This window comes from Drosophila mojavensis, unplaced genomic scaffold, assembly GCF_018153725.1.
Source record: "Drosophila mojavensis isolate 15081-1352.22 unplaced genomic scaffold, ASM1815372v1 contig_16, whole genome shotgun sequence".
Classification (NCBI taxonomy): Eukaryota; Metazoa; Arthropoda; class Insecta; order Diptera; family Drosophilidae; genus Drosophila; species Drosophila mojavensis.
In genome coordinates this window covers 9539400-9558140 of record NW_025318693.1, presented here as the reverse complement: position 1 = coordinate 9558140, position 18741 = coordinate 9539400, and the positions used below count along the sequence as shown (strand labels likewise).

Genomic DNA, 18741 nt, shown 5'->3' with positions numbered 1-18741 from the left:
CAACAGCGTGAAAATATGGCCAATCTGCAAGCTCAGCGCGTTGAAAGTAACGCAATGCGTGCAACCGCCACACAAACTCCAAGAAGAGGAAGAAGAAGCTGGCGCTGCACGTAGCCAGGGCAACGTGCGGCGGTAAGGGCAAAGCGAGAAAGTTAGCTTTATTAGCTGTGTTCTCTTTTAGATTCGCGTGAAACTTGAACTGATAAGACAGCAATGTAAACTAGACTAGACTTGACTAGAAGATACCCTGTTGTTTACGCTGATATACTGGATTGTTATAGCAAATATGTACTTAATCTATATCGCTTTCGGATTACGTATACTCGTATATTTGCTATATTTCAAAGAATCAGTGTAAGCAACAGGATATTTTCTAGTCAGGCTCATTTTTGTATAGACTCATACTATATATTGTAGCAAATATATAATTAATCTATATATGTAGCTTTGAGATTAGAATGAGTGCAAGCAACAGCAACAGGGTGTCTTCTAGTCATGCCCAGCCCAGTCTACAACGCGCTCATCGCAATGTTCCAGTCATTCCCAGTCTAATCTATGTCTGTGTATACTGAGACATATATAGGACAACACAAGTTTCTTCGTTTTGCTAAAAACAAAAATTATTTATTATATATTTCATATCTTGCCTGTTTTCACTCGAAATTATTTATGATATATTTAATATATATATATATATATATATATATATATATATATATATTTTTTTATTATATTTAGCTCCATTAAAAAAAACACACAAACTCTCCTACTAAAACCCTAACCTAGGCCAACATTTAATACATTTTGCCCGGCCTAAGCTCGGCAAACAAATTCGAAACAAAAGTAAAATGAAATGAATAATAAAAAGCTTTTTGACTTTTAGTAAGCGTAATTAATGCGTCTGTAACAACAACAACAACAACAACAGTTTAGCAGCAATTTTTTTTTTTACTCAAGGCTGAATTTCTTGTAAAGAAAGAAACAAATTTAACTTGAAAAAAAAAAAACAGAAAAAAACATTTCGCATACGTAAAGCAACAAAACTGTAAAATGTGCCTGCCTACCTATTAGGTATTCAAATGCTTACAACGCGAACAACTTGTGACTATGTGTGTGTGTATATGGCATATATATGTTTGTATATAGATATGTGGAGGCGCTCAGCGGCAGGAAGGGCACTCGAAGAGTTGCTGCGCTACGACGAACGCCCTTTACCTTGCTGACACACATTTTATGCTAAATAGCCGACGGGCAGAAACGGACGTGATTGTTGTTGTTGTTGTTGTCACAGTTGTTGTTGTTGTTGTTGTTGTTGCTTTCATTTGTGCTGGTTATATCAGTGGGTCTAGTGGATCTGTTGTCTTCGACCCACTAATTTGGCAATCAACTAAACGGCGTAGAGTTGTTTTTGTATTTGTTGCTGTTGTTGTTGTTGTTTTTGTCTTTTTGCTTTTCGCGTTTGTTTTTAACCTTCAAAGCAGCAGCAACAACAACATTCACGTAGTACATTTACATGTGAGCTGAGCAACAGCAACAACAACAACCACAACGAATTGAGGCGAAGGTGTAGGCATATTTACATATAGTAATAAACAAAAATCACTTCGAATTTTAAATTAAACTTAAACCATTCTCATTTGTGATTTGTTTAATAACAATAAATATATAATAATCTCAACGGGTACTAGCTATACAAAAATAACATATAATATAAATAATTTACACTAAACAACAAACATAATTTTCTGGCCGAATTCTCTTATAAGCCTCAAGCTTTAGAGAAGAAAATATAAAAATATTTTTTTAGACAAGTTTACTTAAATAAGAATCTATTTTTTAGGCTAAAAAAATTTACAATATTTTTGGTCACGGAAAAGGAAAACTGCTGAATAAAAGTTTCCGTAATTGTTAATTAGAACAATTGCACAAAAAACTGAAAACAAATCAAAAGTAACCATTTTTTTTTTCTCTCAGCTTTCGCATTCATGTAAATAATTCTTTTTGGTGCCACGTTAAAATTCGCTTACAAGCGCCAGCAAACTTGGCCCAAAACGCAAAAAAAAAAATAAATTGAAAATTAACTGAAATTTGGTAAAAAAAAATATAATTTCTGCTGATTTGTTTAAACAGAAAGCCGTAAAAAAGTGACAAAAAGTGAAGCAAACAAAAAACCCAACTTCAACTTTTGTTGACGCAGCTGCTGCAGGGGTCGAGGGGGTGCGAGGGGCCGGTGTTGTGCTGCCAAGGGGCGGCACCGGGCCGAGGTGTTGTCTGGAGTCAGTTGGCTTACAATGTTGCAGCAGTTGGCGCCAACTGCGACGGGAAGACAGCCCCCGGCGAGGTCTACGCAAGCGCCAGCCACGTTAGCACAAAATCCAAACAGAAAACTAAAAACTAAATGAAAATAAAACTAAAACTACAAAAACAAAGCAATAACAACAACAATAAATAATCATAATTTACAGCAACAACGACAGCAGCAGCAGCAGCACGACGCTAAAGTGCTGTAATGCGTCGCTTAGTTTACCATTTACAGCCCAGCAACAATTTTTTGTTAACACTTATTGTTTTGGGCCAAAAGAGTTTTACGACTTTTGAGCTGGACATGTGTTAGGGGTCTGCAGCTGGGCAAAGAATTGGCAGCAAGGCAACACAGTAGGCACTCAATAGAGCGAAAAATATTGAGGAGTAGGAATAGTTCATATATGAAGTTTTTAAGCGGATAGCTCTATATATACATATATAGTGACATAATCATACTGATTACGTCTACAATATTCAGAAGCTGTATGGTCGCGTCATTAAGCTGATTCGTCTTTGCAAGGCGCGCAGCTTCGTTGACCTAGGTCTAGTATTCGGATGATGTGTTGGAATTGTGTGGTGAAATGCCCAACACTGAATACTCATACACTCACACAGCCTCACACAGTGCATAATAGACAATTAGAAGTTGACGCAACATTGTTAATGTGTTGGAATTGTGTGGTGAAATGCCCAACACTGAATACTCATACACTCACACAGCCTCACACAGTGCATAATAGACAATTAGAAGTTGACGCAACATTGTTAATGTGTTGGAATTGTGTGGTGAAATGCCCAACACTGAATACTCATAAATAAATACTGCATAAATACGTGTCAATAGACCTACAATTGTTAGTCTTAAGTTGATATTCAATAAAGCAAGTTGTCATAATCCAACCTTGACTTCGTCTTTTAAATCATATTAGCGTTGCTGTTAGTATATGTCGCAGCATTTATTCGACTCGTAACAGTTTTATCTTAGTGGCGCAGCCGGTAGGATAGTAATAAATTGTGGATCCTGATGCAATAACTAAGTTATTAATTCTTGTGTCCCGTTTACTGCTATCCGCTAAACAACAAACGCGAAGGCAACCCACGCGATGGTCAATATCGCGTCAAGTTTTAAAATAAAACCTCGACAGTGACGTGTATACCGAAATTCGCATATTGCCAAAGCCGCGGATTGTGCAAAAAACTTGAAAATAATTCGAGAAGACGCTATAGAATTCGAAGAGAATATAATTCCAGAAACATTTGGTTTTCTCGCAAACCTTCGAAAGTGCTATCAGTGCATACAAACCCCAACATACGTACTAAATAATCAATAAAAATAAAATAAACCGACAACAAATAATAAATAAAATATAATTATAATAAATTAAATAAATAAACAAAATGGAAGGCGACGCAACAACACCCCTTTCTGATACCAACATGACCCAAGTGATTAATCAACTTAAAAATGTTGAAAAGTTCACCGGAAATAAAAACGCTTTATACACGTTCATCAACCGGATCGATTATATACTGGCCCTGTACACCACCAACGATGCGAGGCAGAGATCAATACTCTTTGGACTTGTTGAAAGCTGCATCAGCAGTGAAGTCATGTTATCTCTTGGCATGACCAACCTAACTACATGGACGGATCTCCGAAAACAGCTAATCCTAAACTTCAAGACGCAGACCAAGAACCATATTCTACTGGAGGAATTCAGGAACACTCCGTTCAAAGGCAACGTACGAGCTTTTCTGGAAGAAGCAGAACACCGTAGGCAGACATTGATGAGTAAGCTAGAATTAGAAAATAATCAAGATGAAAAAATACTATATGATCGATTAATTAAAACAAGTATTGACGACCTAATTCAAAAACTTCCTACCAATATTTGTATTCGAATCATAAATTGCGAAATTCCAGATTTAAGATCACTAATTAACATATTACAAGAAAAAAATCTTTTTGATGAACCCTGTCAAAATTTAAATCAAAACAAAGTAAAGCAAGATAAAAATTTTAAGCCAACTTATCCAAATCCAAATATTCAAAAGTTTCCCACATTTCTTCAACCAAACCATCCTTATGTCCCATATCAACCTTATTTTCAACAACCATATCTTCCACCTAATCATTATTCACCTCGACCGATGCAACCAACGCCTAACCCAGTTAGACCATTTAACCCTACACTTAGACCAATTTTCAGACAAAATCAATTTGACAATAATCGTTTTGGACAACATACACAAACAACTCCACAACAAACTCCTTTCAATAGTTTTGGCGTAGCCAACCAACCAACAAAGCGTGTTAGACAAGCAGAAAGTGAACAAAGTAAAATGAGTATAGATGAAGAAACTAGAAATCAAGAAGAGATAAATTATCACGACTATATGCAGAAAGAATATTATAATCAATTAGCTTCTTATTCCCAATACTATCCTCAATATTACCAAGAACAAAGTTATCCACAAACCTCAGACTATACATACACACAACCAGCCACAACCGAACAGGAAACAGAACAACCAAATGAAATAGAAATCGAGAAAGCCGAAAATTTTTCAGCTGCCAGCCTCGGAAACCAACAATACATAATTATCACCTATAAAGGAAAAAATATAAAATGTTTAATAGATACAGGATCTACTGTTAATATGATGACATACAATGTTTTTAATTTACCAATTCACGATACCGATTGTCTTATTCAAACCAGCAATGGACCTTTGACTATCACAAAAAGGTGAATGTTCTTTCAAACAACTTGTTCAAAAGTAATAATGAATTTCTTTTACATCAATTTTCACCAGATTACGATCTACTAATTGGTAGAAAACTGCTTTCAGACGCACAAGCCGTTATAGATTATAAATCCCAAACTGTTAATTTATACAATAAAAAGTATAAATTAATCAATGATATTCCGATCACAAACCAAAATCATTTCGTAGCTCAACCAATTCTTGAAACTTATCAACACCTCAACAACCCAATCAGAGATAATTCTAAAAATCAAGAATCTATCAACTCAAGTCCTTACCGACTAGACCATTTAAATGAAGAAGAAAAATTTAATTTAATAAGTTTATTGAAACAATATCAACACATTCAGTTCAAAGAAGGCGATCAACTTAGTTTCAGTAATCAAGAAAAACATGTTATTAACACTACTCACAATTCACCTTTGTATACAAAACCATACAGTTATCCACAAGCATACGAACAAGAAGTTGAACACCAAATTCAAGACATGTTAGATCAAGGTATAATACGCCCCAGTAATTCCCCTTATTGTAGTCCTTTATGGATCGTACCGAAAAAACAAGACGCTTCAGGTAAACAAAAATTTAGAATCGTAATTGACTATAGAAAATTAAACGACGTAACTATAAATGACAGACACCCAATACCAAACATGGATGAGATTTTAGGAAAACTAGGCAAATGCAATTATTTCACAACAATCGACCTTGCAAAAGGTTTCCATCAACTTGAAATGCATACAGATTCCATCAAAAAAACAGCCTTTTCCACAAAAAATGGCCATTATGAATATCTTCGTATGCCATTTGGATTAAAGAATGCACCTGCAACCTTTCAACGTTGCATGAATAATGTTTTGCGACCGTTAATAAATAAACACTGTTTAGTATATCTTGACGATATAATTGTATATTCAACATCTTTAAAAGAACACCTACATTCACTGCAATTAGTTTTCGAGAAGCTTTCTGAAGCAAATCTCAAATTACAACTTGACAAATGTGAGTTTCTAAAACAAGAAACTTCCTTCCTAGGACACGTCATAACTAAGGATGGAATAAAACCCAATCCTGATAAAATCAAGGCAATTCTAAAATATCCTATTCCCACAAAAACTAAAGAAATAAAAGGTTTTCTCGGACTAACCGGTTATTATAGAAAGTTTATTCCAAATTTTGCAGACATAGCCAAACCAATGACAACAGTACTTCGAAAAGACGCAAAAATAGACACTAAAAATCCAGAATACATTAGAGCTTTTGAAAAGCTAAAACAACTTATTTCCAATGACCCAATTTTAAAAATTCCAGATTTCAAAAATAAATTCATTTTAACAACTGACGCAAGTAACGTAGCCCTTGGAGCTGTACTTTCTCAAGACGGACATCCTATCAGTTTTATTAGCAGAACCCTCAATGATCACGAAACCAATTATAGCGCTATAGAAAAAGAACTTTTAGCTATTGTATGGGCAACAAAAAACCTTTCGACACTACCTTCTAGGTCGACATTTTGAAATCAATAGTGACCATCAACCATTATGTTGGTTGTATAAAATGAAAGAGCCAAATTCAAAATTAACCCGATGGAGAGTAAAATTATCAGAATACGATTTTGACATAAAATACATAAAAGGAAAAGAAAACCACATAGCTGACGCTCTATCGCGAGTAAAAATAGAACAGACTTATTTCGGAGAAGAAACACAACATAGCGCTGACGAAGATAACAGTAATTTAATTTGCATTACAGAGAAACCAATAAACACATTTAAAAGACAAATTATATTTTCCAAAGGCATTCCAAATATTACAAAACAGAATTACTTCAAAAAACTTATAATTCACATCACATACGACAACATGACTAAAGACAAAGCCGAAAAATATTTAATTGACTATTTTTGTACAAAAACTAGTGCAATGTTTATAGACAGTGATGCAGATTTCGAAATCATTCAAAACGCACATAAAGAAATTATCAACACTAGCCACACTAAAATTCTACGAAGCCTCATTCAATTAAAAAATATAAACTCATATGCCGAATTTAAAGAACTTATTTTGAAAACCCATGAAAAACTCTTACACCCCGGAATTCAAAAAACAAATAAACTCTTCAGTGAAACTTACTATTTCCCCAACAGCCAATTACTGACACAAAACATAGTAAACGAATGTAACATTTGCAATTTAGCAAAAACCGAACACAGAAACACAAACATGCCAATGAAAATTACTCCCAGACCCGAACATTGTCGCGATAAATTTGTAATAGACATTTATTCCTCTGAAGGCAAACATTATCTTAGTTGCATAGACATTTACTCAAAATTCGCTACTCTTGAAAATATTAAAGCAAAAGACTGGATAGAATGCAAGAATGCATTAATGCGTATATTCAATCAGTTAGGAAAGCCAAAATTATTAAAAGCTGACCGAGACGGCGCATTTACCAGCTTAGCACTCAAAAAATGGCTTGAAAATGAAGGAGTAGAATTACAATTAAATACTACAAAAACAGGAATAGCAGACATAGAACGACTACACAAAACAATAAACGAAAAAATTAGAATAATCAACACTTTAAATGACGAAGAAAATAAACTCAGCAAAATAGAAACCATACTTTACATTTACAATCACAAGACTAAGCATGACACAACTGGACAAACTCCTGCACACATATTTTTATATGCGGGACAACCAAAGTTAAACACTCAAGAAAATAAAGAAAAAGTAATAAATAAAATCAACAGTGACCGACAAGAATACGAAGTCGATACCAGATATCGAAAAGGACCATTACAAAAAGGAAAACTAGAAAACCCCTTTAAAGCCAATAAAAATGTTGAAAAAATAGATCCAGATCATTACCAAATTACTAACAGAAATAGAATTACACGTTACTATAAAACTCAGTTTAAAAAATTAAAGAAAATTAACCAAATTCAAATTCCACAGGTTTCTACTTCATAATCATACTATCATTTCCCATATCCCAATTGACTTTCAATCCATTAATACAATCAAAATTATCCCATATCCTGATCATAATGGCTATCAACTCGATTACATTAGCACAACTTCTTATTATGAGAAAGATAATAAAATCTTTAATTAAGCCAAATACCATTGTAACTTGGAACATAACTTCTACAATTGTAAAACAAAATTGCCAAAAAAAAAAAAAAAAAAAAAAAATAATAATAATAATGTTAGTCTTAATATTCAGGGTAACAAAATTATAAATATCAATCAATGTAAACTGCAAATAAACGACATAATTGTAAGCGATAACTATTTTCAACTAGAAGTTGACCTTACACCATTGTATCCCCCAATAGAAATTATTAAAGTAAAACCTATAAAACATGATGACATTGTAAAAATTGTATCACAAAATAATACTTTAACATATACAATCATTGTAATCACAATAACCATATTCATAATTGTAATCCTATATTTTAAATATGTATCTTGTAACCCCATAAAATTATTTCGAACAAAATTTAAAAAAAAACAAATTCACGAGCCCAACAAACAAACAACGCCATCAGTCGAAACAGAAGAGCAAAAACAGGAAAACACGATCATCGAGATGACACAATCAACTTTACCAAAACTTTACCCGTCTGTGTCACCTTGACTCGCAGGCTCGCCTCTTAAGGAGAGGGAAGTGACATAATCATACTGATTACGTCTACAATATTCAGAAGCTGTATGGTCGCGTCATTAAGCTGATTCGTCTTTGCAAGGCGCGCAGCTTCGTTGACCTAGGTCTAGTATTCGGATGATGTGTTGGAATTGTGTGGTGAAATGCCCAACACTGAATACTCATACACTCACACAGCCTCACACAGTGCATAATAGACAATTAGAAGTTGACGCAACATTGTTAATGTGTTGGAATTGTGTGGTGAAATGCCCAACACTGAATACTCATACACTCACACAGCCTCACACAGTGCATAATAGACAATTAGAAGTTGACGCAACATTGTTAATGTGTTGGAATTGTGTGGTGAAATGCCCAACACTGAATACTCATAAATAAATACTGCATAAATACGTGTCAATAGACCTACAATTGTTAGTCTTAAGTTGATATTCAATAAAGCAAGTTGTCATAATCCAACCTTGACTTCGTCTTTTAAATCATATTAGCGTTGCTGTTAGTATATGTCGCAGCATTTATTCGACTCGTAACAGTTTTATCTTAGTATATATATGTAACAATTGTGTATATATTAACAGGGCATTAATTACACAGAGCATTGAGAATATAATGATTGAGTTCAATCTTAGACAACTTTATTTCATTTTATTTTACGTCATATTTGAGCTAATTGTCACTACCTAAACGACGTTTATCAACCGTTTGTATGTCTTACCTGTAACAATGTTCTTCTCGAACTCTGCTTCTTGCATTGGCGTTGCCATTCTGTTAAAATTGTGTAGGCAGCATGCCACACCGTTCGGTAAAGCCCTTCATACTACCTCACATATAATAAAGACTGTCTCTCTTTCTCTCTCTTTCTCTCTCTTGCTCTGTCTGTCTCTCTATCTCTATCTCTATCTCTCACTCTCACTTTCTCTTTCTTTATCTTTTTCTCATTCTGTTTCTCTTCGTCGTTCTTCTTCTTTTCCTTTCCTTTAGCCTCTCCTCTCCCCCTTTCTCTTTCCCTCTCTTGTTCTGTCTATCTCTCTATCTCTTCCTCTCTTGCTCTCTTTCACTCTCACTCTCTCTTTCTTTATCTTTCTTTCATTCTGTTTCTCTTTCTCGTTCTTCTCCTTTTCCTTTCCTTTAGCCTTTCCTCTCTCTCCTTTTCTTTCACTCTCCATCTCGCCCTATATATATTCAATTATACTATATTATATTCAATTATCACATGAAAAACTACAGTTATTGGGGATGTGGTTAATAGATAGATTTGTAGCTAGGAACCCAAAATTTGACAGCTGGATTGCTGTTTAGCTATGCCAAAAATAAAGCTGAAGGTATGTCTAAAGATACAAGTTCTTTCAGTTAAAATCAGCAAGTTTTGCAAATGAATAATAATAATATCATATTATATAGAGGGGCATGTCAAAATAGAAAATATTTATATTTCTTTATACTTATGCATGGCATTCATGGTTATGGCCAACTTCCCTTAAAAACTTGCGGTGTTATTAGTCAGAGTCCAGTTGCCACGCAATAAACCAGACGAATAGCCTAGCATAGATTTATCATTTTAAAAGAAACACGCCCCAGAGCTGTGTTTAGCATAGTGGTCTATCTAGATATTTTTCAAACATATTTTAAATAGTTTGTAATTTAGCAAACAATCTTAAACAGTTGTTCCTTTATTTGTTTCTAGTTCTTTCGTTGTGTTTGGCAAACAAGTTTTGTATAATATGTTTTTTTTTTTTTTCTAATTTTGATATGCAGCTTGACTAAGCCAAAAACTAGAAGTCGACCCGCGTCTCGGTTCAGTTACCGGATTGCCATTTGGCTGCGTTTTGGCCGCGTTGCATGCGCGTGTTCTAATGCGAAATTAATTCAGCATGTTTTTTGGAATCGTCTTTTATATCATTTTCTTCACATCGTTTTTTTTTTTTTTTTTTTTTTTGTAGTTACTCTGAATAAATTGAAGAGCAGCAAAAGGGGTATAATGGGGGTTGTGTAGAAATGCTGCTGTTGTCTTAGCTCTGCCTGTCTTATTATCTATTAGTATGAAATTTCTTGAAAATATATCAAGTCAGCTTTAAATTATCGATAACATAGCCATTAAAATCGATTTATATCGATCAGATACAACAAATTATAGAACCAGTATGACGCTCCCGTCTCCGTCTCTTCTCCGTTACCCTATAGAGCTCTAGTGCAGGATATCTCCTAGTCGTTCACTCACATATTTAAATCTTAGTTTTATTGCTGTTGCTGGCGAATTAAAAATCTAGCAAAAAACCAAAATCCAAAAAATAAAGCAATACAAAAATTCTAAAGCTAATTTTACTACTAGTTAGTTAGTTAGCTAGTCGCAGCAGCTGCTGCTGTTGTTGCTGTTGTTGTGCTTGCTGCAGCTAACTGGTTTTCTAACTTCTTAGCCAAATATGGCGGCATTTTTTTGAGGTTTATGTCTTGTTATGCGCTCGGCTGTCGTTAATGAACGAAGGTCAGTTTTATGCCGGTTCACTCTTTTGGTGCACAGCGAATACCTTAAACAAATATGTTCATGAATGGTTCCAATTGCGAAATTGTTAGAGAAATATATATTCTAGTTGAATTAAATTTCAAATAATAATATATAAAATATAATGTATACAATTTTACGGGATATGTAATATATGTATATATTTAATTATACAAAGTAATTATTAATTTTTTATTGAGATTTGAGTTATGAAAATTACAAAATAATATAACATTTTTGAAAGCTCTTTAATTTCAAAATTTTAAAAATATTTTTCAAATTTAAAGCCATTATATATCAATATTATACTAAATAATAAAAGAGAGAGACCACTTCCCCTTAAATTGTTTTTGTACCTTCCATGAACAGCTGGGTTAGGTTCCTTTCGCTTCTATATAAATCTATACATCTGACGACACTTCTTTAAGCCCCTCTTCTTCTGCCTCAAGCAGGAGTTTTATTTTATTCAATATAAAATATACACATAAAATAACGTTTGATTCATTCTTTTCCTTCATTAACTTTCTTCAACTTCCGGAAGATCTGTTTTTTACCTTCTTTCACTTCTTAATCGGAATTCAATTAACCATATACCCTATTCTGATTAGGCTGCCAAGTCAGCCGTGTCATGTTAAAGTCTTCATAAAGTGGAGCCATGTCTAACCACGCCCCCAGCTGCCCAGCCGACAGAGTTATGGATATATGTATGGGCAAGCGGAAAGCTCAGCGAACCACGCCCCAATTCGGTGGATTGCGGCTCATGTGAAATGCAAACAGGCAATTAAATGGTGTTGCAAAAGGCGCAAAAGCTTGCAATGTGCCACAGTTGCAGTTGCAGTTGCAGTTCCAGTTGCAGTTGCAGTTGTTGTTGTTGTTGTTGCACTTGCCTAGGCCAACGATCGTACATGTGAGTGTGTGTGTATGTGAGCGTGTGTATGTGCTGCGCATGCGTCCAGTTTTTACAGTTTTATTAACTGCATTTTTATCTAGCTGCAACCAAACAACTTGCAGCAAGCTGCACGAACTGGCTCTCAGACTCGGCGCATTGAGCGGAAAAAACATAGCCCAGGTTTTTACTGCTGTTGTTGTTGTTGTTGTTGTTCGTATCGCACGAAATACCCTTTTGGCCAAGAATTCGCTGGCTGACTGGCTGGCTAAAAGGTACCGGAGAGAAGGAAGCTGCCGCACTTGCCACAAACCAGTTGAGCGCCAAGCAGCGTCTAACTGTTCACGACGTCGGCCAGTTGGGGCAAGTGCAGTCCGTTGCATCTCTTGGCTTATTACTTATAGAATTTATTTGGCCAACAAACACGACCGACCGAGTTGTCTTGGCCAACAACAACAACAACTGCAACAACAACAACTACAACAACAACGACAACAAACAAAAAATAGAATAAAATAATGATAACTGCTGAATCGTAAAAAAGGCTGTGCATTTTTTATAACTACTGCCATTTGGCAATGCCCAGGAGCAGCCAGCAGCGGAAATTGTTTGTCCTACTATACATACACAGATATATATATATTTAAACCTATATATATACTTATATCTATCGAAGCTCGCTGTTTGTTCTCGTTGCTTGTAATAGAGTTAGCTTTGCCCGAAGCACGGGTTCTGTTCTCCTTATAGGGGCAATCAGCCAGCATCGACAACTTGGCTGCAATTCAGGTTGCAGCTACTGCTGTTGCCTGTTGCCTGTTGCCGTTGCCGTTGCTGCTGCAGTTGCAGTTGCAGTTGTAGTTACCGTTGCAATTGCATATTTACACAGGAATGTCAACTATTTCCTTTTAATAATTTGCCAAGACAGGTTTTGTTTGCATTTTTTCTTTGCTTCATGCTCTTTGATTGATGCGCTAAACAATAAAGCTTTTCAGCTTTGGCTATTAGTTAATTAGGTAAGCAAGCTGCTTAGCCACAGTTCGTCGCACACAAAAACACACAGAGATATATATACATACATATATATGTATGTGCTTAACTAAAGTGCTTGCTTGCCACAAATCCGCGCTACCGTAACATGCAAAAGTCAATATTGAAACGTGGGGCAGTTGCAAGCAAACACCCAGCCAGTCAGCCAAGTGCTGCTGTCACAGAGGCTTACACACACAAACACATACACACACCTACCAGATCAGCAGCAGCAGCTCCTTTGGCAGTTGACTTTTGGCACCTAGTGTGTTTGTGTAGCTTGTTTGCTGCAATTGTTTTCACAGTTTGTGGAATTTCGCACGGCAATTTGTGACGTCACGTTTATTTGAATATGCTTGCATATAAATATATGTATGTATGTATATCTGGATATACATATATGTAAATAAGTATATGTATTAAATTTTGGCCTTAAATAGGGGGAATTCGTTTTTTAGCTTCCATGTTATATACCGCTCGTAATTGGTAGCAGACGCGAAGATAAATTTTTGCTATTCAAATTTGCTTAAAAGTAAATGTTTTACATAAAACTAATATATATATATATATATATTTTTATTTTGATAAGCAACGAGAGTAAGTCATAGTCATTGTCATTGTCATTGTCATTGTCATTGTCTTTGTCATTGTCATTGTCATTGTCATTGTCATTATCATTGTCATTGTCATTGTCATTGTCATTGTCATTGTCATTGTCATTGTCATTGTCATTGTCATTGTCATTGTCATTGTCATTGTCATTGTCATTGTCATTGTCATTGTCATTGTCATTGTCATTGTCATTGTCATTGTCATTGTCATTGTCATTGTCATTGTCATTGTCATTGTCATTGTCATTGTCATTGTCATTGTCATTGTCATTGTCATTGTCATTGTCATTGTCATTGTCATTGTCATTGTCATTGTCATTGTCATTGTCATTGTCATTGTCATTGTCATTGTCATTGTCATTGTCATTGTCATTGTCATTGTCATTGTCATTGTCATTGTCATTGTCATTGTCATTGTCATTGTCATTGTCATTGTCATTGTCATTGTCATTGTCATTGTCATTGTCATTGTCATTGTCATTGTCATTGTCATTGTCATTGTCATTGTCATTGTCATTGTCATTGTCATTGTCATTGTCATTGTCATTGTCATTGTCATTGTAATTGTCATTGTCATTGTCATTGTCATTGTCACTGTCATTGTCATTGTCATTGTCATTGTCATTGTCATTGTCATTGTCACTGTCATTGTCATTGTCATTGCAATGGATTGGGTTGCAAAGGAAATTACATTTCTTGTTGTTGATCAGAGCAATTCCAGTGGCATTATTTCTATATTTATTCTCTCGTATTATTTTCCCAATGCTTATTTAAATCGACTAGCCAAATTCATTTGCTGAACTATAGCCATAACACTGAACGCAAACTTGGCCATCTGTAGATTTAAAATTAATCAATATTTATTTCCATATACAAAATCAATTATGTACCCACCTGAATATTGCTGTTCAATGATATGGCAAAAATGCCGCCAGCTTTAAAGACAATCGGTTGTTGCAGATTGTGCATAAAGAATTTGAGTGCGGATTTGTACTTTGGTTCAGCATCAATCCAGGGCGAATCGAATAAAATATTCGATAGATCCTCACAATCTTTGGCCAATAGATCGCACAAATAGCAGAATGGAAAGGTCTCCACCATTACAGCTAAGGCGAACATGATCGCAGAAATTGCGCGAAATAATCCAGAGAAATATAGCACATTGACCAAAGTCAAACCCAAATCGATTCCGATCAACAGAAACTGTACGAAAATTGTCTGTGAAATAACTGGTCGCATTACGTTACAGCACCTGAGATGAGGAGTTAGTAGGAAAATATATTATAAACCATGCAAATAGACTTACTGTGTTATTAATTTGTGATAAATAATATTGAAGACCAGCTCGTCGTAATTCTCTGCTTCTGTTCGTTGAGGATCGGTGCGCAGCTTGCGAATATGGTCCTTCAGGACACCAATATGACCGCGATAACTTACTACGAGCACAATTGTGTATGTGTCATCGATTAAAACTAGTACTGCTACTAACACCATAATATAACTTTCAAAGATCGTCTGCATCCATACTCTACCAATACCATCACGCCAATCAAAGATCGGATTGTAGAACAGCCACGGTGGATGCCCATTCACCACTCCAACCACAAAGACAGACATCGTATAGATAAGATAAAACTCAGCAATTATAAAAAATAAGTAATTGGACTTAGCCACAGCTGCGTGGATCCTCCTACGATCGCTATCGGTTTGCAGCCGCGCATCCAGATCATCTAGCATCGATAATGACTCGTGCATACGCTCCATATTGATGTAAACAATAATATTCCTAATGATTGCTCCGGATATGTTCAAATTAAGTGAGAGCAGAGACAGAAACTCTCCAGGACTAAAGTTCTTTAAATTCACAATGAGACTTAGGGCCATAAGAAGCGGTCCACAAATCAATGGAATGCAGAAAACCAAGCAAGTCCAAAACAGGTATAAGTAACGTAGGATACCCTGTTTCGGTGGGATCCAGCCCATAAACTTCATAACTCGAAGCAAATAGGTGCAACCCTCTCTGGAACCAATTCGAACCACAAGCGGAACTGGATGAATTAGTCTGAATATTCCGGTCATTGTGAATGCAACTGAGGTCAATCCGAATTGTGGTTAGCTTTTATATGATTTAAGGATATCACTGGGATTGGCAGCAGCTGCGAAGGTGTCCATCATTTAGCATTGCCTATGTAATTATCAATAGCAAATTGGAGGGCTAGGAATGTCAATCAGAAACAAAAGGCGTCGCTCACACATTGAATATGCTGCATGAGTACGTGGCTATCTATAATACAGACCAAATATTAGATTAGATTACGAATAATTAGAGAATACTTTGATCAATAATATAACTATTGGAACATACGATAACACTATATGAAATCAGGACACCGTTGAAAATCTCCACGTCAGGTAGAGCCTTTTAATTAGACTTTGACTTCAAATTGGCAACCTATATCTGGGAATACACTAAAAATAAACTTCTTTAAAGACTAATTCGACAACAATTATTAGATCTTTGAATAATAAGCACATTTTTTATTATTTATTTTCATAAGCATGATCAATGGCATGAGAAAAAACCCTTCAGAAATATATGTATAGGTTGCAGAGTTATAATTGCCAGCGTCATTGTCGTTATCAAAGAGTAACTCTTGACATTACCATTGTCATTATAGTGGATGGGGCTACAACACAAGGGAAATTAAATATGTGTTTACTTCGGGAATCGCGGAGGTGTTACTGCTATTATTATTTGTCTAATATTTATTTAAATCGATTGGCCAAATTCATTTGCTGAACTATAGCCATAACGCTGAACGCAAACTTGGCCACCTGTAGATTGAAAGTGATTTAAAATTAACCCATCATTTATTTTCATATTTAATTTCAAATTATCTACCCACCTGAATATTACTGTTCAATGATATGGCAAAAATACCGCCAGCTTTAAAGTCAATCGGTTGTTGCAGATTGTGCATAAAGAATTTGAGTGCGGATTTGTATTTGGGTTCAGCGTCGATCCAGTGCGAATGACATAAAATATTCGATAGTTCCTCACAGTCTTTGGCCAATAAATCGCAGAGATAGCAGAATGGGAAGGTCTCTAATAAGACAGCTACAGCAAAAATGATCGCAGATATTGCCCGAAATAATCCAGAAAAATATAGCACATTGATTATAGTCAAGCCCAAATCGATGCCAATCAACAGAAACTGTACGAAAATGGTTTGCGACATGACTGGACGCATTAAATTACAGCATCTGTGAAGAGGAGTTGATAGCAAAAGGGAAATTAGAATATAAGATAAATGGACTTACCGTAGGATTAATTTGTGATAAATAATGTTAGAGACCAACTCATCGTAATTCTCTTTCTCTGTCTGTTGAGGGTCGGTGCGTAGCGTGCGAATATGGTCCTTGAGAACATCGATATGAGCTCGAAAGTTTATTAAGAGCACAATCGTGTATGTGTCACTAATTAAAGCCGCCGAAGTCACATATATCAACACAATATACTCAAAGATCGTCTGCAGCCAAAAGCATCCAGCTCCATCGTGCCAATCAAATATCGGATTGTAGATAAGCCAAGGTGGATGTCCATTTGCCACTCCGACCACGAAGACAGACACCGTATAAGATAGATATAGTTGAGCATATACCAAAAATATGTAGTTTGATCTAGCCACTGCTACATGGACCTTCCTACGATCGCTGTCGGTTTTTAGCCGCTCATCCAGATCATCTAGAGTCAATAATGTCTCGTGCACACGCGTCATGTACATGTACAAAATAAAACTCTTAATGGACGCTCCTAGAACGTTTGCGTCTAGCGGCAGCAAAGTCAGAAACTCTCCAGGACTAAAGTTCTTTAAATTACCAATGAGACCTCGAAACAAGCCGAATGGTCCGTATATCAATGGAAAGTAGAAAAAGAAGCAAGAATACAGCATGTATAAATAACGTGGAATACCCTGCTTAGGTGGCATCCAGCCCAAGAACTTTAGAGTCCGAAGCAAATAGGTACAACACTCACTGGAGCGTATGCGAACCACAAGCGGAGCTGGATGAATTAGTCTGAATATTCCGGTCATTGTGAATGCAACTGAGGTCTATACGAATAATGGTTAGCTTTTATACGACTTAAGGATATCACTGGGATTGACAGCAGCTGCGAAGGTGTCCCTCAATTGGCATTGGCTGTATAATTATCAATACTGAATTGAAGAGCTAGGAATGTCAATCAGAAACAAAAGGCGTCGCTCACACATTGAATATGCTACATGAGTATTTGGCTTTACAAACTAAAAATTTAAACTAATTTTAGATTAGATTACGAATACTTTGATCCAAATTATAGCAATTGGAAAATAAGGTTGGCACTATATGATATAAGGATACCGCTGAGTATCTCCAAGTCAAACACTCTCAGTTATCGGACTCCTATCTAGACTTTGTAGCCCTATATCTATAAATACATAAAAAATAAAATCATATATGGAGTACGTCTACAGAATTTATACTTCATCGTACGGACTACAATAAAAATTATGTCTTTGAACAATCAATGTGCTCAAATCAATTTATATTCATGAGAATTATCGATTATAATTCAACATTATTTGACGAATTGGCCAGATTCATTTGCTGCACAATGATCATCATGCGGCTATTGAGTTTGTCAGGTTGTATTCCATTTATATTTGAGGGTTACATTGTCATTATTATTATTATTATATTAGGAAAATTATGTGTGTTCAGCTCGGGAATTCCAATATTTATTTAAATCGATTGGCCAAATTCATTTGCTTAACTATAGCCATAACGCTGAACGCAAACTTGGCCACCTGTAGATTGAAAGTGATTTAAAATTAACCCATCATTTATTTTCATATTTAATTTCAAATTATCTACCCACCTGAATATTACTGTTCAATGATATGGCAAAAATACCGCCAGCTTT

At 35.5% G+C, this 18741-nt stretch overlaps 2 protein-coding genes across 7 annotated transcripts in view; one reads left to right on the top strand and one right to left on the bottom strand.

Annotated features, from left to right (window-relative positions):
• Window positions 1-18741, top strand: part of LOC6572866 (sex determination protein fruitless) — a 136184-nt gene that overhangs the window by 51191 nt on the left and 66252 nt on the right. The gene's annotated exons all lie outside the window — the stretch shown is intronic.
• LOC26528727 (odorant receptor 59b) lies at window positions 17082-17971 on the bottom strand. Its single transcript, XM_015166634.3, has one exon. The coding sequence runs from the start codon at window positions 17870-17872 to the stop codon at window positions 17096-17098; it is 777 nt and encodes a 258-aa protein (XP_015022120.3). The 5' UTR covers window positions 17873-17971; the 3' UTR covers window positions 17082-17095.